The sequence below is a fragment of the Vidua chalybeata genome, chromosome 13, assembly GCF_026979565.1.
Source record: "Vidua chalybeata isolate OUT-0048 chromosome 13, bVidCha1 merged haplotype, whole genome shotgun sequence".
NCBI classification, from domain to species: Eukaryota; Metazoa; Chordata; class Aves; order Passeriformes; family Viduidae; genus Vidua; species Vidua chalybeata.
This window is the reverse complement of record NC_071542.1, coordinates 13,020,985-13,043,770: the sequence shown is the minus strand read 5'-3', so window position 1 is coordinate 13,043,770 and position 22,786 is coordinate 13,020,985. Positions and strand designations below refer to the sequence as shown.

Here is a 22,786-nt window from a genome sequence, read left to right as displayed (position 1 = left end):
GTGCACAGCAGTTACCCTTCCATAGTTCCCCAAGGATATGTGCTGACACAGTAATTATTGTTGCCGTCTTCCCATCGGGAGAATACCCAAGTCCATGTAGGATCTGGGAGGATTAACTCATCCCCCAGCAGTGTTGCTCATGGCAACAAGACAATCACATTTCCTCAATCCATTGGACAGGCTGTGCTTTCTTTGAGACAAGTAATTTTCTTCCCTTTAATCATCCAAAGAGTTCATGCTGACTAATTCCAGCTTTCCCATGACAGTATAGGGTCTGAGAAAGGAACATCAACAGAGCCAAAACAGCTTTTGGGTAACAGAGGGCACTTAATAGTAAGTTGGTGTAAAGGTGTAAAATTTTATAGCATCATTATGTATCTATAACTTTCTATAGCAGCAGCAGCTATTGATCCTCACTGTTTAAAGGAGGGGTAACACTGCAGGTGGGTTGCAAGTGATGTTACTTATTGAGGCAACACAACAGCAAGTGGTCAGCTAATCTTGTTGTAGGGCACTGACGTGTCCTGGCTGAGGTACAGGAGCAACTCAAGAAGGGATTTTAATCACCAGTAGAGCAGATGACGTGGCTCATGTACTTGTACAGTCCCCCTTATCACAGTGCCAGGTTTTGCTCTCTAGAATGGGGTACAAAGACTATTATACTCTGTTTTCAAATGTCCTAAGAGGCTCAGTTACCAAGTAACTGGTTATTTTTATTTCTTGTTTTCTCTGACAGATAAAGCAATATTACCTGCCCCAGCAAGACCTCCTGCCTCCACTCAAACTGGAGGGATGTATTATGGCTCAGGGAGATCAAATCTTTCTGCAAGAACCACTGGTAAGAGCTATATTGGTTGGCCACAGCTGCAAGCTCATCTGTTACTAGCATTTTAGTTGTCCTACATGAGCTGAATACCTTGTGCTTCTTCAGCCTCTTCTAGCCTGGAGCAATTCTTTTAATAGCAACAGAGCTGGGCATCTCACCCCTGCCTCAGGCTATTTATTAGAGCTCCCCAAGCATAGTGGTTGTGGGGACCTGTGTGAAAAATGCTCTAGGAATAGCGTTCTTCTGTTATCCTCCATTGAGTTCAACCTACGGGAATTTTTTCCCTCCTTTAACTTAATTCCACATAAAATAGTTGTGCAGTTTGTGTGTGTAGCAGGGGGAAGAATTTGTCCTTTGGTTTTGCTCCTTTGAAATTGTTGGAGATGAGACCTCAATGATTTGTTGGGTTTCCAAGGGAACAAATTCCAATTAATCATTTTGTTTTCCCCTAAGGAAGCTTGTGTGCAGTAGCACACCCAGGAAGGGCACAGACACTTCAGCTAGAGTGAGAGTCCCTTTGGAAATTCCCTTTCCATCTCCTTCAGTACCTGAGGTGGTTGGGTGGAGGGAGCAGTGGGAGTTAAGTCTTTACATCCCATCTAGAAAAGTTCATTCAGACAGAGCACTGTCTGAAGCTGGAACTGAGTAGCTTTATGTGAGATTACTGATCCCCTCAATTTGGGAATGAGGCATATCCTCAAGACTCAAGACAGTTACAAAGGCAGCCACAGCTCTTTACATCCCACCATAACAGTCTGGGCCATGTCTACTGCTGCCAGTGACCTCCAGCTCAGAGGCTGAGTGTGACTGTGTGGCTGCTTCCTCCTTCCTCCAGGCCCACCTGCTCTGCTGCATCCAGCACTGTCTTGCCTGGTACAAGAGCACTGTGCGTCTGTGCCAAGGAGCTGAAGATGACGAGGAGGAGGAGGAGGGTGTGGGATTTGAGCAAAACTTTGAAGAGATGTTAGAATCTGTCACACGACGAATGATCAAGAGCGAGTTGGAAGACTTTGAACTGGTAAATCAGATTTTCAGTTTGACTCAGTGGGAGAAGACGCCGAGTTCTTGTCAGTTTTTGAACAGATTTTTCACTTGTTTCCTTTACCTCTCAGGATAAATCAGCAGATTTTTCGCTGTCTTCTGGTGTCGGTGTGAAAAATAACATCTATGCCATTCAGGTGATGGGAATTTGTGAGGTTCTGATTGAGTACAATTTCAACATTGGGAATTTCAGGTAAAACATTAAATCTTACCCTCTAGCACTAGCTGTGCTATTATTTGCCCAGCTCTTTGGAGTACAGCCTCATTGCAGGCACAGGATGGTAGTGCCAACACAGAATCAATGATCTGAGCACGAGTGCCTTGTGGCACAGCCACTCACAGAGCCTTGGGGAGTGTTTTCCATTGGAATGTCATGTGTTGTAGGAGATGGGATCTGACATGTTGTAGAAGAGCAGGTTGAGGAGGATTGGGTGAGGTATACACTGTTAGGGAGGCAGGGGGATGTAATAGGTTTCATCATTTAGGAAGTGTCATGGTGTAATTTGGCAGCTGAAGCATCAAATGGGAAACTCCAAGAATGCATTTTCTCCAATAATGTTTTCTACAATTTTATTGCAGTAAGAACAAGTTTGAGGATGTCCTGGGCCTGTTTACATGTTACAACAAACTCTCTGAAATCCTGAGGGAGAAAGCTGGAAAGAATAAATCTGCTTTGAGCAACAAAACTGCACGGAGCTTCCTGTCCATGGGTTTTGTATCTACTCTGCTCACAGCTTTGTTCAGGTGAGAAGGTGTCCAGTCCTCTGTGGAGCAGAGCCAGACATCAATTCAAACCATGTGTTAGTGTGCTTGGAAAGGCTGGTGCAGCTCTTACCCTCTGAGTGTTCACTACAAGCTACCAAAACAAAGGGTCTTTTCCACCCCCAGTTCAGCCAGAGATTTTATTTGCAATTTCATATTAGGTTTTGGATCTCATAGGCCATCCCTGAGCTTCCTCTGTGCATCCCCAGTTCTCTGACAGTTCTGGTCCTGCAGGGACAATGCCCAAAGCCACGAGGAGAGCCTGGCCGTGCTGCGCTCCAGCATGGAGTTCCTGCGCTACGCTGTCAGCGTCGCTCTGCAGAAGGTGCAGCAGCTGGAGGAGACGGGACAGACGGACGGACCAGACGGACAAAATCCAGAGAAGATGTTCCAGAACCTCTGCAAAATCACACAGTGAGTCAGTGTGGCATGTGGAGACATCAGCAATGCATTTGGGGGGGATTTTTGATTCTCAGGTAGGGTTTTGAAAGAAGAATTCAGTCCATAACTGTTTGAAACTGTTGTTGTTGCTGGGTTGAGGTCACTGCCTTTCTGTGCTCCTGAGAAATCAAGTGGAGGCACTACAGTTTCTGTGCCATAGTGAGTGATACAGCTTTAATAACTTGGCCTGGAAGAACCAAATGCCATCAAAAATTTTCAGTTTCTTTCTGGCTTCTTGTTCATAACTCATTGTCATAGAGAAGGTAAGATGATTACAGGCTGGATTCTTGAGGCCTCTGGAATGCAGCAAAGTTAAAATTCACTTTGAACTACGGAACAAAACAGATGTATGAGGGACACAAGCTTTAGAAATCATTTGTTTAGGACTTCTGCAAGATGCTTGAAGACATTCATGCATCTAATCCTTTGGAAATCCAAGAATGTGAACCATGTAAATGTCTTTTGGAATCTAGGTCATATCTGCATGGGGTCTTTTCAGAGCCCAGTCAGCAGAGAGCACAAAATGCAAATTACCCCTGCCATGCATAATGCCGGTTTTGTGTCTCACCCCAAATAATAGAGGCTATTTTTGTTGCAGTCATTAGGACTACATGTGAGCTACATGTTTTGCGTGATTGGACATTGAAACAGAATAAGATCATCTGTGCAGGCAACACAACTAATGAGAAGAAAGGAGAGGGAACAAAAAAGGGAAGAAGTGGGGTTAGGGAAGCAGGAAAAAGATGTTTGCCTACAAATAGAAAAGTCTTCTTTGGGCCAAACAATTTTGCTTTCCTCACAGCTTTTTACTTTGCTTTGCCTGCCTTTACCTTTCTGATTTTATTTATAGAGAGCCCTGTAGTGAATTCTGACATTTCACAGAACCAAACTGCCACGAGTAAAACTCTTTTTGTCACTAGTAGATTTGACACCAGTGGTCAGGGTAGTCTGAGAAAGAGGGAAAGCAGAGTGGAAGAAATGAGTGTAAAAAGATGGACTTGAAATGGGATTGGAAGGTCCCTTGGCACCTGGAAAGAATTAAATTATTTAGCTGTGCAGGAAGAATGCAGTAGCTGTTTTGCTAACATTGAAATAAAATCTTCTTAAAAAAGATCTCTTCCCCCACCCTTCTTCTATAGGTAAAAGACCTTCCAGTTTAGTTATGTTAAAAATATGATCCTAAGAGTAGATCTAGTTCTTGCCCTGTGCAGCCAGCTCTGCTGGAGTAAATCTCATCTCCCATCCCACAGGGTTCTGCTTTGGAGGTACACTTCAATTCCCACCGTTGTTGAAGAGTCAGGGAAGAAGAAAGGCAAAAGCATTTCACTTCTGTGCTTGGAAGGTTTGCTGCGGATCTTCAACACGGTGCAGCAGCTGTACTCTGCCAAGATCCCCCAGTTTCTGCAAGCCCTGGGTAGGCACATGGTACCATTCTGCTCTGGTTTCTACCCTCCAGGTTCCAGTCCATGTGTGGGCAGGTATCCCTAACCAGGGAGAGATGGCTCTGGTTCTTGTCTCTCAGTAACAAGGTGGGCTTAGTAGCATACCAGAGACAGGTTTCCACACCAGAGACAAGTTCTAGAGATATATTTTACCTGCCTTTATAACAGAGCTCTCAGTCTGTCAGCAGAGGATAGCTGGGGTCTGATACAGCATTCATCTATTTGAAGTTTGCCTTTAACATGTTTTTCGGCTCACCATGGTTCTGCAGTCTGTGTTCCTCCTCTAGCTGTGAGCAGTCTTTCCCACTTTTGGAAATAAATCCTGTATTCTGCTCTTGGCATTTAGCTTTTTTCTGCACCTTTCTGTCTCTGCCAGATATTACTGATGGTGACGCAGAAGAAACGGATATTAATGTCACAGAGAAAGCTGCCTTCCAGATCCGACAGTTTCAGGTGAGTACCACTGTGTGCTGCAAGTGTTCCAAAGCATTTGGGATTCTGGCAGGAAACACTGCTAGCTCTCTGTTGCTTGACCACAGGGTTGAGTATGTGATAGCAACTGTGGCACTGATTCACTAGCAGTTCAGAAAAGTTTCTGGTCCCTAAGGAAAGCTGATGATCCAGGTGGGTGGATGTGCATGTGTGTTTACGGAACTTGAGGTTCTTCAGTGCAGCATAAACTTACCTGAGTATTCTAAAAGTCACACTGACCATATGCAGACTGTAAGCACTCCTATCAAAAATCAGCACTTGTTCTTGAGAAGAGTCCTGTTTTTGTACTCTGTCATTCTCCTTGCTGCTGATCCCTTTATCTGCTTGCAGCTTCTGGTTATTTGCTTATGCAACACATATTCACACTCAGGGGGTGTTTTCCTTCCCCTAACCAGAGGTCCCTGGTGAACCAGCTCAGCAGTGCTGAAGATGACTTCAATGCCAAGGAAACACAGTCACTCATCACTGTTCTCTCCACATTGTCCAAACTCCTGGACCCAGCCTCACAGCAGGTACTCCTCAGCCTTCACATGGTAGCTGGGTGTCATAGCCATGGGTGTGGGAAGGAGATTATCAGATGGGGTTGGCATCTGTGGGCTCTGGCATGTGTGCCCTGCCTCCTCCCACAGACCACACCAGGTCAAAGGGACAGTTCTGTTACACTGTGAAGGGCTCTCCTGTCACACACCTGCAAGGACACTTCAGAGAAAGTTGTCTTGCCATCCCACTCCTGCACATTCTGATCCTGCCTTTGAGCACCTGAATGATTTGTTTGCCTGAGCAGGGACTCCTAACATAGCCTAGTTGTGGTGTGGCCTCCACATGGGAGTAGAGGCAAAAAAGGCCAGCAGACTCGTGTCCAGTCCAAACTGGCTGAATGCCTAATTCCTTCCATGCAAGGAGTCATTTTCTAAAGTGCCCCAGTTTTACAAGCTAGGAACTGTACTAACTGTGCCAGAAGTCTGGGGTCATCATTTACCTTAAATTAAATGGAGCTGTTACTCTGTCCAAGGGAATGTATAGCCATTACCCTGTCCTGGATCTCAGTTTTTGACTTGTTAGTAGGCTAAGTGTCCCATGTGGAACTTCACAGAGCACAGCTAGATTCCCTACTCATCTTTCTCTATGATTCATTGTCTTGGATTTTTATTACTAGTAGTAGTTTTGTGTTTCAAAGTCATGGTATCTTTTCTCCTCTTAAATAGTTCCTTCAGTTCCTGACTTGGACAGTCAAAGTTTGCAAAGAAAATGCTCTTGGTAAGTAAGCTCTGAGGAGCATGTTTAGATGTGATATGTCAGGTCTGGCATTAGACCCTTACTTACATGCTCTGTCCTGGTTTTACCTCTTTGTCAAGATACATTCAGGTCCCATTCTGTGGCAGATTAGCACAACATTGTGATATAAGTACAAGTGTTAGAGAGGGAGCTCCATCTCTAAAACTATTAGCATTTCTGAAGGAAAGGAAGCCACTCACATACTTGACTTTTCTCCCTTGTTATTTAGGCTCAAATCGGGATTTATACACTGCAAAGACAGTACTCTTGCCAGGGTTTGTATTGCACTTCCTCAGTGCTTTTGGTCACCATTTTTCTATTACCAAACAGCTCCAGTGGGCCATAGTTCCCCTTGCACTATTACAAGGGATGCCTGATGTTTTAAACCCTGCTTTTGTAGCTGGGGTATTTTGATAGGACTTTCACCTACTGTTGAATCCATACTGAATCTGAGACTTTCCCTCACTGGATGTCTGATGTTCCTAAGTAGCTAGGCAAGCTCTGCACCTGGCACTGTGTCACTTTCTCTTCCCCACAGAGGATATTTCTTGCTGCAAGGGTTTGCTGTCTCTGCTCTTCAGTGTCCATGTTCTCTACAAGAGCCCTGTTGGTCTCCTGCGGGAACTTGCACAAGACATCCACGCCTGCCTGGGAGATATAGATCAGGTATGATGCAGGAGCAGCTGAGCTCTTCCTCACATAGTGCTGTCAGATTTGAGTGCATCTCTGGTGCAAACTATGTGACAGAAGTTAAAGTCTTACCAGAATTTCTTTTCTGTCCTCTCCCCAGGACATAGAAGTGGAGGGTCGGTGCCATTTCGCCATAGTGAATGCCAAGACTGCAGCCCCCACTGTCTGTGTGAGTCAGAACAGCATGTGTGTGACACCTGCAGTGTCCAGGGCTACTGTGCTTGGAGCAGCTTGCAGGTTCCTGTTGTGCCAAACTCCTCCAAAAACCTGTTTTGTTACTGGTTTCTGTCTCAGCTGCTGGTTCTGGGTCAGGTGGATAAGGTCCTTGAAGAGGTGGATTGGCTTATCAAGAAACTCACCAGTCTGGGGTCAGACACGTCAGGTAATGGAAGTGGTCCAGTTCTTACTGTTACATCTCTGTCAAAAACAGCTAAAGATAGAGAGTAAGAAGACATTTGAGAATTTTGAGATAGCATCATCTGAGGTCAGGTTAAACTCTCCCTTGAGCTGGTTCCACATGAACAAAGTAAGATAAGGGTGTTGTGATAAAATCTCTCCAGTGATTATTTTCCCCTTGCCCCACTGGGGCTTTATGCATCAGACACAAAGATGGTCTTTTGTGCCTCCCAACTGCACAACTGGATTCATTAGATATATTCACGAGATACCTCTTTCTTCTAGAAGACTCCTCTCAGGCATCAAACCAAACTCAGGCTCTGGAGAAAGGTGTAATTCTGCAGCTGGGAACTCTTCTGACAGTCTATCATGAGCTGGTGCAGACTGCACTCCCAGCAGGGAGCTGTGTGGACACACTGCTGAGAAGCCTCAGCAAGACATACGCGATTCTCACCTCCCTCATCAAACACGTGAGTGTGCTCTGCTGACGGTGGGCTGCCTCTGAGCTAAAAACCTTCTCCCCATCTGCTGCAGCAAGCTCACAGTGACCCCTGGCAGCAGCTACGCTCAGGACTGGACTGTTGATCTCTTGAAGGAGTTGAGCCTTTGTTCTGTTGGCTTTCATGCCCTCAATTTTGTGACCTTTCTGAGCAGTGATAGTTGTACCAGTGGAGATGAAAGGAAAGGTTCTCTCCAGCTGAATTTGGCTTTGCATGGCTTGGAGTTGCTGTTTCCAGTGTGTGCTGTGGGTTCCTCTACACAACTATGTGCACAATGAAGGGCACTCACAGTGCTCACCCAGCCCTGCCCTTGCCACTCATTTCCATTCCCTGAAGCAGGACCTGGGGGAACTGGACCATGAAACTCCACAGGCCTGTGGAGCTCCTGAGATGAGGTGGTGACTGCCCCAGAGCTCTCCTCTCACAGCTCTGGAATGCAGACATGGCATTTGGGATGGAACAAGCCACTGGGGAGGGTATCTGTGCAAATCCTGCCCTCCCCACTGTGCCATTGTATGAGCTGCTTTGAGCTCTGTGTGGATACAGGATGGGAACAGCACACCTAGAAGAAACTCCTTTTTTCCTTGCAGTATATCCAGGCTTGCCGCAGCAGCTCAACTACCATCCCAGGAAGACTGGAAAAGCTGGTGAGTGTGAGCAAATTCCTGGGGAAATGGCTCATTGCCTTGAGTTAGGAGTAACACCAGCCTCTCTGTCTGCTCCTTTACAGGTGAAGCTCTCAGGTTCCCATCTGACCCCACAGTGTTACTCATTCATTACTTACGTACAGGTAAGGCCTAAATTAACTGGCACAATCACAGCCAGTCCATCTGATGCTGAGTGGTGTATCAGCTTCAGTACACAGGCACCCTTGGGGATTATTAATCTTCTTGACATGACCTGAGTTTCATGGAGTTCAAGCTTTACTTTGTCAAATATAGCATAAGACATTTCAGCACCATTGGGACTGAGCATGCTGATTTCTGCTTGAGCAGGGAAGGAGCTGGGCTTTAGCTGGGTTTTTTTCCCCTCTGTTCATGTGGGGTTTTTTGGATGAGATTAATACTGCTGTTAACCACAATGGCAAATAAAGGTCAACAACACTGCAGTCATCACAGTGTGAAGTAATGTGGGTGCCAAAGACTGCAGTGCTGGAGCTGGGATTTATCTGCCTGGAGAGGAACTGGGTACTTGTGTGAGCACCACAGGAATTTTACAACATATTGGGGCAGGTGTTGTGGTGTGCAGAGCTATCACTGCTGGGGACTTCTCATACATGCACATTTCTGAATGTATAAATTAAGAAATTAGTTTCTTTCTTGGGTTTGGGTTTGTGGTTTTTTTTGGTTGTTTTTTTTTTTTTTTTTTGAGATCACACCTAATTCCACCCTTATATCACTAGCTTTCTGTTATCTAGCTGGTAATGCTGTTATCTGGAACAAGGACTTCTCTGGCCTTTCTTGGCTGGCCTTTCTTCCCTGCTTACCCTCTAATGACACATCTTTTGGCATTCTCCTTCAGAACATCCACAGCGAGAGCTTAAGCTTTGTAGAAGAGAAGAAAAAGAAGAAGAAAGAGGATGAAGCTGCTGCAGTCTCCACAGTAATGGTAAGACTGACTCACTCCATGAGAACATGGGCTGTAGTTGCAGGATTGAGGCTTGTGGTACCTGGTGGCTTCTTACAGATCACCAGACAATTTGTCATATAGGCCTTTTAAGTAAAAATTAAATTTAATATACTGTAATTTCAGAAAAAAAATCTAAAAGAGCACAACAAAACAAAATACAACCAAAAAAAAACCCACAACAAAAAAGCCATCTTCACTAAATGCAGCTTAAAATCTCATGGACATGAAACAAAGGTCAATCTGGATAGTCTGCCTTGTCTGGTATTTTTACCATTTGGGGTAAGCTATGAAATTAGAGATATGGGCTAATTTATTGGAACCGATATTGCATCCTCTTTAAGTGTTTCTTAATTTTATCAGTACATTTAAAGATGAAGGAAGGAATGGATTCCACTAAAGTAAAGCAGTTGAAAATGACTGGATTATTTGATTGGGAGCAAGTGAACAGGCTGGCAGGTTCCTGGTCCTTGATGTCCTTCGTCTCATCAGCCGTCCCAGACATTCCTGTGATGTTAAGGGTTTAAAAAAGCCACAAATAAGATCTTCCTAGCTTTTCCCCGAGTGTATGGAAATGGGCTGAAATGCTGCGTGTCCTTCACCACTCTGTCACCATGGGGAACGAACACCAGTGGTGGTGCATAAGCAGGACAACAATGTAGTGAAACGTCAGGGTGCTCCTTGCTTGGATGGCTTGTGCTTGTGATGCCTTGGGAGAGCTGGAGCAGAGGAGCTGCTGACAGGGATGTCAGGGTTGTGGACTGCAGGCAGAGCACAAAACAATGCACGGGAGAGCCTCACTGCAGAACCATCTGGGGAGTCAGTTTAAAGCTAGTGACAAAGCTGACAAGGCTTGCTGGGTGGGGCAGGACTGGTACAGAGCAAGGTTACCAAAGACTCTTTTCTAAATTGGGAATGTTGTGGTCTTCATGTCATGCTACAGTGCCATTGTGCCTTTCTAAATCTGACCCATCTCACTCCTCTCACATTTCAGGCCAAGGTGCTTCGGGAGACCAAGCCAATCCCAAACCTGATTTTTGCAATTGAGCAATATGAGAAGTTCCTTATCCATCTCTCCAAGAAGTCAAAGGTAATGTAAAGCAGAGAGATCTTCTGTGACCTGAACCTGGTGCAACAGTGGGATCAATGGCATGGTGGAGGGCTGTTAAAAGTCTCTTTTAATGCTCAGATTAGGAAGGTGTAGGGACCTTTCAGCCCTTACCCATGCTCGTGGCCCAACACTGCTGAATTGTTGCCACACTGATACCAGCCCGTGCCAACATCAGTCCTGCCTGTGACCTGTGGTTCCTGGTGGAGCAGGAACATGCACACTTCATGCCACCTTCCTTCACTCTCCCCCAGTCTGTGTCATGAAATGTACCACAACGAGGTCCTACATGAGAGTGACAGTAGCTGGCAATCACTTGGCTTTTAGAAGAAAGTAAATGGGCCCCTGCACTGCACGGGGGCAGGTGCTTTTGCACCCACTTTGTGCTTCAGTCCTGCATTATTACTGTGATGGACTCTGTCCCAGTGCTGTGCAAAGGACTAGGCAGGGTAGAAAACTAAACTTAAGATGCTCATGGCTGAATGTTTTCCCTGCCTGGTTTCCCCTTGGTTGCTGCAGGTGAACCTGATGCAGTACATGAAGTTAAGCACCTCCCGGGATTTCCGCATCAACGCCTCCGTGCTGGACAGCGCCCTGCAGGAGCAGAATTCAGAGGATGCTGAGAACGAGCCACACAACGACCAGGTCAGGACTCATTTAGCTGCTTTTACTGATAGGCTTCCTCCTCTTTAGAAGCCAGCTGTATTTGTGAGTTGTGCAGGAATGTGTGAGGTTAGAACAGCTTGTCTTTCCTGAGTTAGCTCTCACTAAGCTGATAGGAAGGAGTGAACAGCTTCTCTCAGAACACCCCCTATACCCCAAGCCCTCTGCCTCAAGCAGCCTTTATTTTCATGCACCAGCTCTGTGTCCCTGGTCCTGGGGAAGTGAAACTGTTGGCCAGGATCAGACCTTTGCAGCACAATGCAAAGTGGTTTTGTATGCAAGTTTTTGTAGATAAAGACCTGGCAGGGTAAATTTTGCAAGGCATCATTCTCCTCAGACCCATTTCTACTACATAATTCTGGTGAAGGCAGTGAGTGCAACATGCTGGCTAAGGAAAATAAAGAGTTTACTCTGCTGATTGTCCAGGTTTTTATTGGTGCTTCTGTCCATATTTTCCTGAGTATTTCAACAAGCCAAAATCCAGGACAGAGTCCCTGGTAGCCTGTGGTCTAAGTTCCAGCATGAACTGGGGAGGGGGTGGCCCATGGGGAAAGTCTCAGTGGCTGACAGGAATCCCATATTCAGGTCATTTTGTTAATGAGAAAAAAAGAGCTAAATCCCCTTCTGCACAGCTGGCTTCTTGCTCTAGGTAAACATTCCTTGGACTACTCACACAAAAACAATCACACTCTACTGCTGCTCTCTCCCTCCCCTCTCCAGAGCAGCACAGTGGAGCAGACAGATGAGAACCAGGAACCCAAAAAGAAGAGACAGAGAAAAAAATAAACTGGGGTTGCTGCCACTGCCTCCTCTCACAGTGCCCGTTCCATGGTGGACTCGCCTTGGTCTCGGAGGCTGCAGATATGGAGATGATGGTTTATTGCTTCTCTTGCCAAATACTTCTGCCTTCTTCCTTTGTGTTCATGGGAGTGACTCTGGCCTCTGTCTCAGGTTTCACAGCTGGCTGCTGCCATCAGAAGTGCCTCTGCTATTTGAATCTTGCCCAGAAATATCCCTTCTTACAGCAAAATGGAAAGGAAGCAGCTGGGATCAGTCAGTCCCTGCCAAAGGATCTGCTTCTGAAAGGACAGGGAGGCTTTGGCACACGGTCTGGACAACTGTCCTGGCACTCTGGTGTCATCATTGCTTCTCCAGCGAACCTTTGGTTATTTCAATTATCTGATAAATATCCAGTGCTTCCCCTGGAAGACAAGGGGACAGTCAGTTCCCTGCAGTACACTCAGACTGCAATGCAAGAGAGCGATGGCTGGGATTCACTTTAGTTCAGAGCATCTAGCACAGAACACCCTAAATTTATTCAAACTTCTGTTTTGGGTGGTGGTGAGAATGCAGAAACCAGCACCAGTAGGGAGCTGGGAACATGAGCTGGTCTGCCTTGGAGTTGAAGCTGCTGTGTGCTCTCCTGAGCAGTGAGAGGCCACAGCTTCCTCTGCCCAGGCTGGTTTTGTTGTTACATTTTTGCTGACCCCGATTGTGATGCACTTGCTTCATTTGCCTTGTTCTTGGTGAAAAGTGCCCTTTTTGCCTACAGAGCACAAATCCTGTTTCTGAAAGCACCCTTTGCCTGTAAGAGTCCTAATAAAGGTTACTTAAGGGCAGAGTATCTGATGTGTGCAGTGACTGAGAGAACAAATCTGAGGGCAGGTTCTTCCCTTATCTGGGAATGAGCTGCTGCACAGTGAGGAGGAGCTGCTTCCCTGCCACGAGTTAAATGTTTGCTTGCAGCAATTGGAGGGTTACACTGAGTGCAGATAGGGATGACTTGAGGCCTCGGGACTGCTGAGGAAGCACCCAGCAACGCCAGAGCAGTTCTCTGAACAGAGCTGTGCTTGGCTAAGGGAGAGCAGGGAAGGAGGGAAAGAAACAAAAGATGGCAAAGTTTCGGTCTGCAGGACAAAACAGACAAAGCAAGGTTGCTGAGGTGCTTCCTTTCGGAGAAGAAATTAAATTTGGTTAGTGTTAGAAGTGCACAGGAGGGCTCCTCCAAGGGGCACAAAGCAAACAAAGTGTGGGCGAACAGGGCCAGGCCTGGCTCATCACTGTCACAAATATTTGGAAAGCAGCAGCATGAACGCTCGAGGACGGAGGAAAGAGGGGCAGGCTCCAGCACCGTGGCTGCCCTGTAGGTCAGATGACGTGTCAGGAGCCAAGGGGCTCATGAGGTGCCTCAGCTGAACAGAACCCTCAGGGAATGACTACTCAGGCCAAGTGCTCTGCCTAAGCAGGGAAGGCTTGTGCAGAAGAGATTACAGGGGGCAGCTTGCAGGTGGAGAGGAGATTACAGGGAACACTGCTCACCTTGAGGGATGCCGTACTTCTCCATCCCCATGGGATTTGATGGTGTCACACAGTTCATGGTCACCTCTTTCCTTAAGCACTGGTCAATATCCACTGCACTGAAGAAAGCCACTGACTGTGGCAGATCCTGGAGGCCCAGTTTGTAGGCAAACATGCACCTGGAGAGCAAGAAAGCAGGTGGGACAGTGCTGGACATGACCCGTGACCTTGTCACACCCCATTCCAATCAGCCACATTTACCAAACACTGGCCAGCCACCCCTCACAGGGTATTATGCACCCACATCAGTCAGCAGGTGGGGGCCAAGGTGCTTTGAGTCCTAGATAGCAGGAGGGTCAAGTATTGCTAAAATGGGCATGGGAGGAACAGTAATGGTGCCTCCTTGGAAGTAATGGAGCCTCCTTGAGAAAAGGGAAGAATCTAGCTCCTCGCTGCTGGCTAATCCTCCCTGGCAGGCAGAGCAGATGCAGGATTTTCCCAGCAGGAAGCCCTGTGCTCACAGGAGCCAGCACAAAGGCAGGAACGTCAGGGTGCCTGCCCCACTGTGGCTGCAGAAAGGCTGTTTGTGTCATTCCTGCCTCCACACAGGAGAAACAGCTCACCTTGACTAGCTCCTGTGTAACCAAATACCCCACTGTGCTGGGAAGGGGATTTGGCAAAGCTGGCTGTGCCACGGCTGGATCAACAGGAGCCCTTGGAGGTCAGCAGCTTTCTAGGCTGAGCTTAGTTCTGCATGGAGCAGGGAAGCAGCAGGAACACCCCAGGCTGTGGGAGGGGTGACAGCGCTGGTGCTCACAGCAGAGATGAGCCATGCCCCCTGCTGTCCCCTGAAGGCAGCAGGGGATGAGGGATGGGACAGTTTCAGGCTCCCAGCTCCTCAACCAAGCCCAAAGGCTGCTGCCATGTGACAGCTGCAGACCTGAAGGGAGCAGGAAGAAATGCACTTGAATCCCAGCAGAGCCAGTTACTGGCTCCATCCCCGCAGGGCCAAAAGCTGATGATTGAAAAAAAAAAAGCTTTTGCCAGCACATTATCCCTGGAAATCAAAGCTGAGGTCCATTTATAGCCACCTGAGTCACACATGAAGGAACTGCAGCCCCCAATGCTGCTAACTTGCCGTGAGCAGAAGAAAACTGCTCTGCACCAGCTTGCTGTAGGCAAAGCCAACCCCAGCCCCTGGGGCTTGTCTGTCCCACTCCAGAGTCACTGCTGCTCCTCCCCAGGAGACACCAGAGCCATCACATCTCACCTTGTGAGGAGGTTGGTGATCTGCAGGGCCAGGGCTGCCCGGTAGCGATCCTGGTGCTGGACCAGGTACCGCACCTCGTCGTGGATGCTGATGCAGAAGCGCCCGTTGATGTCAAACTCCTCAAACAGCCACTTCATGGCAACCAACATGAGGTGCAGGTAGTCAACAGCCGAGCTCTGCACCACCCAGTTCACTCTGCTGGTCACAAACTGGTGAAAGGAAAGAGATGGACAGTAAGAGAGCACTGCAGTCAAGGGCACAGTACCTGTACAGGACAGCTCCTGGGAGAAATCTGCTAAACTCAGGGTGGTTGGCTTTTCTTGGTGGCATGGAGATAAAGGCACAATGGGTTTTCTGAATGGCTACAAGAGCCTAGTGGGCCTCCAGCAATCTTAAGAGGGGCTGAACATCAGGAAACCACTTCAGAATAGATAAGCAAAGCAAAGATATGCAAAAGCATCTCAGAGCTGCATCCTTACCTCCCCCTTGACCATGGCAGGCTCCAGGGCCCTGCTGATGTGACAGCCCAGCACTGGGGTCTGTGGGGAGGGGGATAAGGCAATGCTTTCCAGCTTGTTGAACATCTCAGATTCAGTGCCTCCAGCCCACACTCTTTGCTCCACCACGTTCCACTTCTTCTCCCTCCTGGACCTGTGGGGCAGAGGGGAGGTTTGCTGAAAAAGTGGGAGGGGGTTGCAGGTCCCCATTTGAGACCCTCAGACACTCCCTCCTGGTTTGGGGCCGCAGGACGAGACCCTGCTAACTGTTCACTGGGAAAGTGGGTGAGGCTGACAGCCCCCAAATCAAACCTCCTTGGCCCTGGAGGAGCAGGAAGGGCAGACCAGGATTATCCAGCCCCATCTCTCTTCTCTGCCTACTGCCCATCAGGCTGCAGCACTCTCCCCCTCACATCCTGATGCCACAGAGCCATGCAGGGTCAGACCATCTCACCCTTTCATGGCTTCTCTCTGGAGCCGCTGGACATCCTGGGCCGACACCGATCCATCCTCCGCCCTGTCCACAGCCAGGTCCAGCTTCGTCACCAGCCACTCCCCCTCCTCAGAGAGATGAAACCTGGAAGGGAGAGCGAGTAACCCAGCTCCTCTGGGTGGAACAGCGCCACCAGCCCTGCCCGCGCCGTGCCCGCGCAGCACCCACCTGCGGATGCCCTTGGTGACGGCGTACATCTGCTGGGCCTTCTCCCGCGCCTGCTGCTGCGTGAGCCGGTGGTTGAACTGCATCAGCAGCCGCTCGGCGAAGGGCTGCCCCGCCCCGTAGATGCGCCCGTAGTTGAAGACCTTGGCGTGCTCCCGGCTGATGCCCACGGTGGCGGCCGTCTTGCTGTGCAGGTCCGTGGCGTTGCTCTTCTTGCCCTGCAGAGTCATCCAGCCGAAGGCCGTGCAGCCTGCGGGAGGGGAGCAGAGGTTGGACACCCAACGGGATCAGGATGAGGATCGGGGGATCACCCCCCTGCCCAGCAAAGCCTCTCCCCCGCGGCGCAGCCCCGGCTCACCGTGCATGCCAGCGAACTGCGCCTCGCCGAGCACTGCGGCGATCCACAGCTCCTGGGAATCCACGTCTGCGCCCACCAGGGAGTAGCCGGGTGGCACCTGGACCATGGCTTTCAGCTCACTGCCCACCCGGTCAGCCTGCAGGACACGATGCCCAGGTGAACACATCCCTCTCCTCCTCCATGGCACACGAGCAGCCTTCCTCCCACAGCCACAGAGTGCTGGCACAGCACTCCCTGTGCCCCTAAGTTTTGCTCTCAATGTCAAAATGGGGTTTAAGTCATATGGACCATCACCCACTTGGTTACTCCAGCAAAGAAGGGGAGCTTGAGAGAAGACAGAAACTGGTATGTTGCTGTTTTCTTCCCCTTTGACCACATCCTGAAGCTCCAGAGCCTCTGCCAACTCCTTCCTTTCTCCCACATGAAAGCACATCAGCAAGAGGACCCCAGCTCTGGCCCTGCCACACCAAATCCCAGCATCCGTATCCAACGCCTATTCCAACCCAAGTACCTCCCATCAGTCCAAAACACTCCCACAGGGATCCAAGCGTGGCCATACCCGGGCGTTGCTGGCTGTCAGCCAGGTGGGCTCCACCGCCCGGCGGGTGACAGTGCCTGCGGTCACCACCTGCGGCAGGATGGCCCCGTAATTGTCCTCCTCGTTATAGTCAGGATGCCTGGGGCAGAGGCAAGGATGAGCATCACCCTGCAAGAGCCCTCCTGGCGCAGGGTAAATGGAACAACAGTCCAGATTTGGGTACTGTACCTGGTCACCACACGAGGCAGCTCCCCTTTCTTCAGCCACACCACCATCTGGGAACTGAGGGGACACATGGCAGGTGAGATGCTGAGCCCCTGTGCATCCACACAAACTCCCCTGTCTCAACAGCCTCCACGCACAGAGGTGTCACCATGAAAGCAGCTGCTCACCTGATCCGCTTGTGAGCATTCCTCCAAAATGAGATCATTTTGTTAATCTCAAGGGCTCTTGTCCCGTGTGTGCGGCCCACAGCAGCCCGCAGGGTGCCGTCCTCCATCTGGGGCAGGAAATCCTTGGCAAAAGGGCTTCCCACGTTGTTATCGTTCCCATCCTTTAGCAGCAAAAGAGGTGTCAGGGCGCAGCAAGCCACCACTCCACATCACCAAAGCTCTGTGCATCCTCCTGTCCCAGCTACAGAGATGGATTTCCCCCACCCAATGGCACGGGATGCGATCACGTGGGTCCCAGCAGCACTGTGGGGACAGAAAGAGCCTCAGGAGCCCCAGCTTGCCTTGTGAGGCAGCTTGAAGAACCAGCACCCAGGGATGTTGACGTCGTTGTAGGGACCATTGCCATGGTGGAATGAGGGCTTGCTCTTCCTCTCTGCCCACCTCAGCTCTTCCATCTCCTCCTGTGACCAGCAAAGTAAGGCAATGCCAGGAACATTTTCAAGCATGGCAGGAGGGGGAATCAAGGAAAGAGAGAACAATCCACCACCCCATTCCACAGGAAACCCCCCTTACCAGCACCAGGCTCTGGTCTGCTTTGCTCATTTTCTCCTCTGGATCCATCTCAGTCCGGCTCAGCTCCTCCATCTGCAGCAGAGAGGGACCGTGGGGGAGCCAGATCAAACACCAATCCTCCAGTAACCCTTATTAAAGGGAATTTCTTGCTTGCAGCCCTGGAGCTGCACACAGCACTGGTTACTGCATGCACACAGGAGAGAGCACAGCCCCACACCTCCCTCCCACCAGGGAACCCTCCATGCCCTCCTTCACCTTCTGCCATATCGTGCTGCTGTCCATCACCAGCAGCTCATCCTCTACAGCTGCCTCCAGCCCCGGGGGCTGCTCCTTGCCCTTCTCCAGGCAGTGCTGCCTGTACAGGTCCTCAATCACCCTGGCAGAAGAGAGGGCAGGGCTGACACACCCACAACGGGCCCAAGGCTCTGGGGCAGCACCTGGGCAGAGTGCCAGGGTGCCAGGGAGCTCCCAGATACCCCCGTGGGGCAGCTCCCAGCCCAGCACCCCATTACATCCCTCTCACCTGTGTGGGCAGGAGGGGCCGTCAGTCTCTACAGGGGGTGCTGGCAAATTGTCCTGCCGCCCTGGCACCAGGTATCCCCAGCCATGTTTTTCTGAGTAATGGAGGGGGAAGCCATCCCAGGCCAGGCGCATCAGCTTCGGGGTCACCCTCATCTGCAGGCTGATGAGGCTGGGGCCAGGCACCCAGCCCTCCTCCTCCAGCCGTGGGCACAGCTTGCGGTACCAGCTGGGGAGCAGCAGGGATGGGTCAGAAAGGGCAGGGCAAGCCCCAGCTCAGGGGTCCCAGCACAGGGTCCCAAACTCACCCCGGGTGGCCCGGCAGGTGCTGGAGTCTCTTGGGTTGCAGCGCGACCGTCTCCTTCAGGCGCTCCAGACAGAGCTGGCTCGCAGAGACCTTCAGCTCCTCTTCCTCACTGGGGGGACCAGGGTCTGGTGGGGCAAGGAGAAGTGGCTTGCAAAGGGCCTCTGTGCCACCTTTCTGGGGACAGGGACATCAAACCAGTCCCCCACCACATGAAGCAGCATGGAACATAGGCCAGCAATGATTCACCCTCCAGCACCAACAACCCTTGTCCCTTTGGGCAACCCTGGGAAAGCAGCACTGGAGCATCCCTCATCCCCAGGGATCACCTGTGCTCACCCTCCTGCCATTCCTGTGCTGACTCTTCTGCATCCATTGCTGCTGGGGAGACTCGGCTGTTCCCATCCTGACCTTTCTTCTTCTTCCCTGGATTCTTCTTTTGCTTAAACTCCTGTGTGTCCCATTCGAGATCCCAGAGCCACGGGTCATCCTTGTAGCTGATGACACACCGTTGTCACACCACAGCTTTGCTCCTGTACCTCACACCCACCCACAGCCCCCCATGGACCACCTGGTGCCTGAGCTCCTTCCTGCAGCCCCAGCCCGTGGTACCTGTGGTCGTGCAGCAGCTGGCAGGCATCATTGGCCAGGTTCATCAAGGACTTCTTCATCTCCTTCTGCAGCTCCTCATAAATACCCTGAGCATCATTCAGGTACCTGTTCCAATTCCCATTGACTGGCAGGTAGGACACTCCCATCTCCAGCATCCCTGCAAACGTGACAGGGTGGGGGCACCTGGACCCCACAGCAGCAAGGAATTAGATATCTGCCAGAGGGAACACCAGACTACAATAGACATGAATGTGTCTTCATCTAGAACTTCCCAGCCTCACACAACCCTCAACGCTCTTCCCATAAACTCTGTAAGGATCCCTGTATCTTCTGCCTGCCCTGTGCAACATCCCCAGAACTGTATGGCTCCAGACTGCCTCAGGAAGCCTGCTCACATCCCTCAGCCACTGTGCTGCTGTTTATTCCTGGTCACCTACATGGGAAGAGTCTGAAAGCCCTCCTGAAAAGAGGTTCAGGACACCCTAAGGACAAGAGGAACTGCATCTCATGCCCAGAGGCACCATGACCCTCCCCACTGCCCACCAAGCCCACGGCCCCTTGGCCAGCACCAGCCAGAACCCAGCGGCTCTCACCTCTCCATAAACAGTGGCAGCTGCTCTTGAAACACCTCATGGGTGGCCTGGACATCACGGGCACAGTATGACACCAGGTCCTGGGGACAGCAGCAGGTGAGAGCAGGCAAAGCAGCCACCCCTCTGCCAGCACAGGGCAAGGCATCAGGGCTGCAGGAGCACAGAGCAGGTCACAGCCCCACGCACACCCAATGCTGCAAGAAAGGGCAGCAAAATGGAAACTACCCCAGCAGCTACTACCACCCTGCTCCCCTCTCCAGCTCCTGCTGCCTGTCAGGGATGGCCTCCTGCACCTGGAAGTTACTCCTGATGTCAGCCATGGTGCCCTTGACAAAGATCTCCCGTGCCTCCTTCTCCAGCGGCTTCCCCCCGACGTAGAGCGCGTGCACATCCGCCAGGTTGTTGATGCTGCCGACGTGCACCCAGTCCCACGAAGTGATCTGTGACAACGGGGGGGTCAGACAGCGTGGGAGGACAACCAGCTGCAGCCAAGATCAGGAGGAGTAAAAGATGCTGCTGCTCCAGCTTAAACCAAGGCCACCTTATCTGAAACATGCTGGGAGAGCTTCACTCAGTGGAGCTGCTCCAACAGCTCCCACTCTGCCAGCACAGGAGCAAACGGCCCCGTCACAGGAGCATGCGGCCCCCTGCCACCCACAGCACTGCCAGCAGCTCAGCTCCCTCACTCACCGCCGGCCCCTCCGCCTTGCTGCGTGTTTTCCTCATGTGCTCCTTGACCTGCTGCAGCCCCTTCCTCTTGCCGTGCTTGGCAGCCATCCAGAGGCTGCGCTGGAAGCCCGTCAGCCCCGAGATGGCCATGTGCATGCTCATGGTGTCCAGGAAACGCATCTTGGAGCCCTGGGACACCACACAGCAGAAGAAAAGAGGGTTTGGGATATGCTGGAGGAGCTGCAAGTCCTCTGCTTAAGCTGCTTTTGCTAAGGGAAACTTTGCCTCCCACACTCCCCTTTTGAGAGCCAAAAGCATCCCCAGTGCAGGCTGTCAGTTGCTCAAAGGTTCCTGCCACATCCCCAGCTGCTACCCCGCAGCCTCCAGCAGCCCTATAGGGTGCAAGAGTATCTTCCTCTAAAGGGATCCAGCCTCAACCTGTTCTGCAGGACAAAGTGAGCACAAACCTGGGGTACCTGTGCAGAACAGCATCTCTCAAAATAACCCTCAAGAGCCAGTGCAAATGATTATCTGGGTAAGAAACTGCAGCTGCCAGAACAAAGCAAAGGCTCAGTGGATCACCTGGATAAGATACTGCTCCTTGATGAATGCCCGGTCAAAGGCCACGTTGTGTCCCACCACCACTCTCTCCGTCCAGTCCTGTTTGCTGGCACAGCTGGCACCTGCTGGACTCTCCATGGGAATGAGGTCGGCCAGGGTGAGGTGGCTGGACCAGGAGTAACGCTGCTCCAGCAGCCGCCTGCTGCACCACGAGTACCTGCGGGGGACACGCGGCACCTGCGGCTGTCACAAAGCAGCCACAGTGCCACGGGGTGCTGAGCAGGACCCCAGCTGTGCGAGGGAGGTGACCAACCCCGGGAGTGCTGTTCTTGATAAGCAGGACACACACCCCACATCCCAGATGCTCTGGGGCTTCATTGTGTCTTCCCTGCAAGCCAGCAGTGGACTGCAGGAAGAGGCTGCGCTCAGGACCATCCCCATCCTCTCAAAACTGTCCCCCCCCAGTGCTGCTGTGACCCCAGCGTCGCTGCTGGCATCACGTCTCACCAGGCGTGCGGGGAGACCGCCACGGCCAGCGTCGGGCAGTGGCCATCGGCCACGCACACCTCCACATCCAACACCAGCGCCCGCTCCTCGGGGAAGTCGACAGGCTCCGCTTGCCCGTCGGGGCCGTAGCGGGTCCAGCCCAGCTGCCAGGCCCAGCGCTCGGGCAGCGGGGGCAGCCGGCAGCGCAGCAGCTCGTCGGCCGCCTCCAGGTAGGGCAAGCTCTGCTTCTGCGCCAACAGGCGAAAGTGCTCGTCGATGTTGTCGCCGTACATGCGGGGCAGCTGCAGGTCCACGTCGGGCAGCGTGGAGGTCTCCTTGCCCCACAGGTCGTGGCGCTGCAGGTGCTGCACGCTCCGCTGGACCTCCTCCGCCGAGTAGCGCACCTGGGCCCCCCGGAAGATCTGCTCGTGGAGGCTCCTGGAGAGCATCTGGATGTTGAGGGGGTTCATGCGCCGCTGGCCCGCGGCCGCCTCCTGGCTCGGCTCTTCCGGCAGCGGGCGGCTGGCCGAGGAGCTGGACGGGCATCGCCGGGGCTGGGGGCTGCAGCCCCGCACCGAGCGCATCCAGGACACGCGTCTCATCGTCCCCCCTGCTCCGGGACGTGCCCCGGCACGGGCGGCTGGAGCTGCGGGGGGAGAAAGGGCGAGGGGTGAGCTCAGCACTGACCCCCGCCATGCGCGCACTGTCCCGTGCAGTCACACACTCCTCTGTACAGCTGTGCCCCATACAGCCGTGTCCCCCATACAGCTGTGTCCCCACGCACACGTTTTCTCTCATTTAGCTGTGTCCCCATACAGATGGTTTCCCTCATATAACTGTCTCCATACAGCCGTGCCCCATACCGATGTTTCCCCGTACAGATGTTTCCCCACACAGATGTTTTCTCCCATACAGCCGTGCCCCATACAGATGTTTCCCCATACAGATGTTTCCCCATACAGATGTTTTCCCCCATACAACCATGCTCCCCATGCAGCCCTGCTCGCCATACAAATGTTCGCTCATACAGACATTTTCCCCCATACAGATGTTTTCCCCCGTACAGCCCTACCCCCATACAGCTGTTTCCCCCCCCATACAGATGTTCCCCCCCCAAATTCCCCCCGGTTCCCACCTGGTTCCCGCAAGCGCCACCGGGGCCTGCACGGGCGGGCAGATCCAAACCGGGGCGCCCG

General features: G+C 51.5%; 2 protein-coding genes across 3 annotated transcripts in view; one reads left to right on the top strand and one right to left on the bottom strand.

Moving 5' to 3' along the window:
- The window catches only part of FANCI (FA complementation group I), a 24,256-nt gene extending 11,370 nt beyond the window's left edge, over positions 1 to 12,886 (top strand). The window contains exons 19-37 of one of the 2 annotated variants that reach the window (XM_053954661.1): positions 737 to 838; positions 1,662 to 1,844; positions 1,939 to 2,060; positions 2,447 to 2,611; positions 2,864 to 3,043; positions 4,321 to 4,484; positions 4,889 to 4,965; positions 5,400 to 5,516; positions 6,210 to 6,261; positions 6,818 to 6,945; positions 7,070 to 7,138; positions 7,264 to 7,351; positions 7,654 to 7,835; positions 8,456 to 8,512; positions 8,596 to 8,655; positions 9,387 to 9,473; positions 10,486 to 10,581; positions 11,119 to 11,244; positions 11,983 to 12,886. In XM_053954661.1, the coding sequence (XP_053810636.1) occupies positions 737 to 838; positions 1,662 to 1,844; positions 1,939 to 2,060; positions 2,447 to 2,611; positions 2,864 to 3,043; positions 4,321 to 4,484; positions 4,889 to 4,965; positions 5,400 to 5,516; positions 6,210 to 6,261; positions 6,818 to 6,945; positions 7,070 to 7,138; positions 7,264 to 7,351; positions 7,654 to 7,835; positions 8,456 to 8,512; positions 8,596 to 8,655; positions 9,387 to 9,473; positions 10,486 to 10,581; positions 11,119 to 11,244; positions 11,983 to 12,048 (2,121 nt within the window). In that variant the 3' untranslated portion in view covers positions 12,049 to 12,886. Of the gene's footprint in view, positions 1 to 736; positions 839 to 1,661; positions 1,845 to 1,938; positions 2,061 to 2,446; positions 2,612 to 2,863; positions 3,044 to 4,320; positions 4,485 to 4,888; positions 4,966 to 5,399; positions 5,517 to 6,209; positions 6,262 to 6,817; positions 6,946 to 7,069; positions 7,139 to 7,263; positions 7,352 to 7,650; positions 7,836 to 8,455; positions 8,513 to 8,595; positions 8,656 to 9,386; positions 9,474 to 10,485; positions 10,582 to 11,118; positions 11,245 to 11,982 lie in introns of both variants that reach the window. The other variant, XM_053954660.1, reaches the window with a different exon arrangement.
- POLG (DNA polymerase gamma, catalytic subunit) lies at positions 11,678 to 22,786 on the bottom strand. Its single transcript, XM_053954662.1, has 23 exons — positions 22,726 to 22,786; positions 21,612 to 22,236; positions 21,126 to 21,321; positions 20,565 to 20,732; positions 20,168 to 20,314; positions 19,875 to 19,954; positions 19,282 to 19,464; positions 19,009 to 19,166; positions 18,674 to 18,797; positions 18,370 to 18,594; positions 18,102 to 18,222; positions 17,847 to 17,918; positions 17,615 to 17,734; positions 17,274 to 17,434; positions 17,110 to 17,163; positions 16,903 to 17,020; positions 16,344 to 16,479; positions 15,989 to 16,235; positions 15,782 to 15,904; positions 15,310 to 15,481; positions 14,831 to 15,039; positions 13,582 to 13,739; positions 11,678 to 12,464 (listed from the first exon to the last, which is right to left on the bottom strand). The coding sequence occupies exons 2-23, from the start codon at positions 22,190 to 22,192 to the stop codon at positions 12,403 to 12,405; spliced, it is 3,615 nt and encodes a 1,204-aa protein (XP_053810637.1). The 5' UTR covers positions 22,193 to 22,236; positions 22,726 to 22,786; the 3' UTR covers positions 11,678 to 12,402.

Bases quoted from the DNA above. Each gene is read 5' to 3' on its own strand.
- POLG (XM_053954662.1), bottom strand. From the start codon at position 22,192: ATGAGACGCGTGTCCTGGATGCGCTCGGTGCGGGGCTGCAGCCCCCAG. The intron at 20,733-21,125 runs GTGATCCACTGA...GTGGTGTCCCAG, and splicing joins AGGAGCAGTATCTTATCCAG to GGCTCCAAGATGCGTTTCCT. The intron at 19,167-19,281 runs GTACCACGGGCT...GTGTGTCATCAG, and splicing joins CAGCTGCTGCACGACCACAG to CTACAAGGATGACCCGTGGC.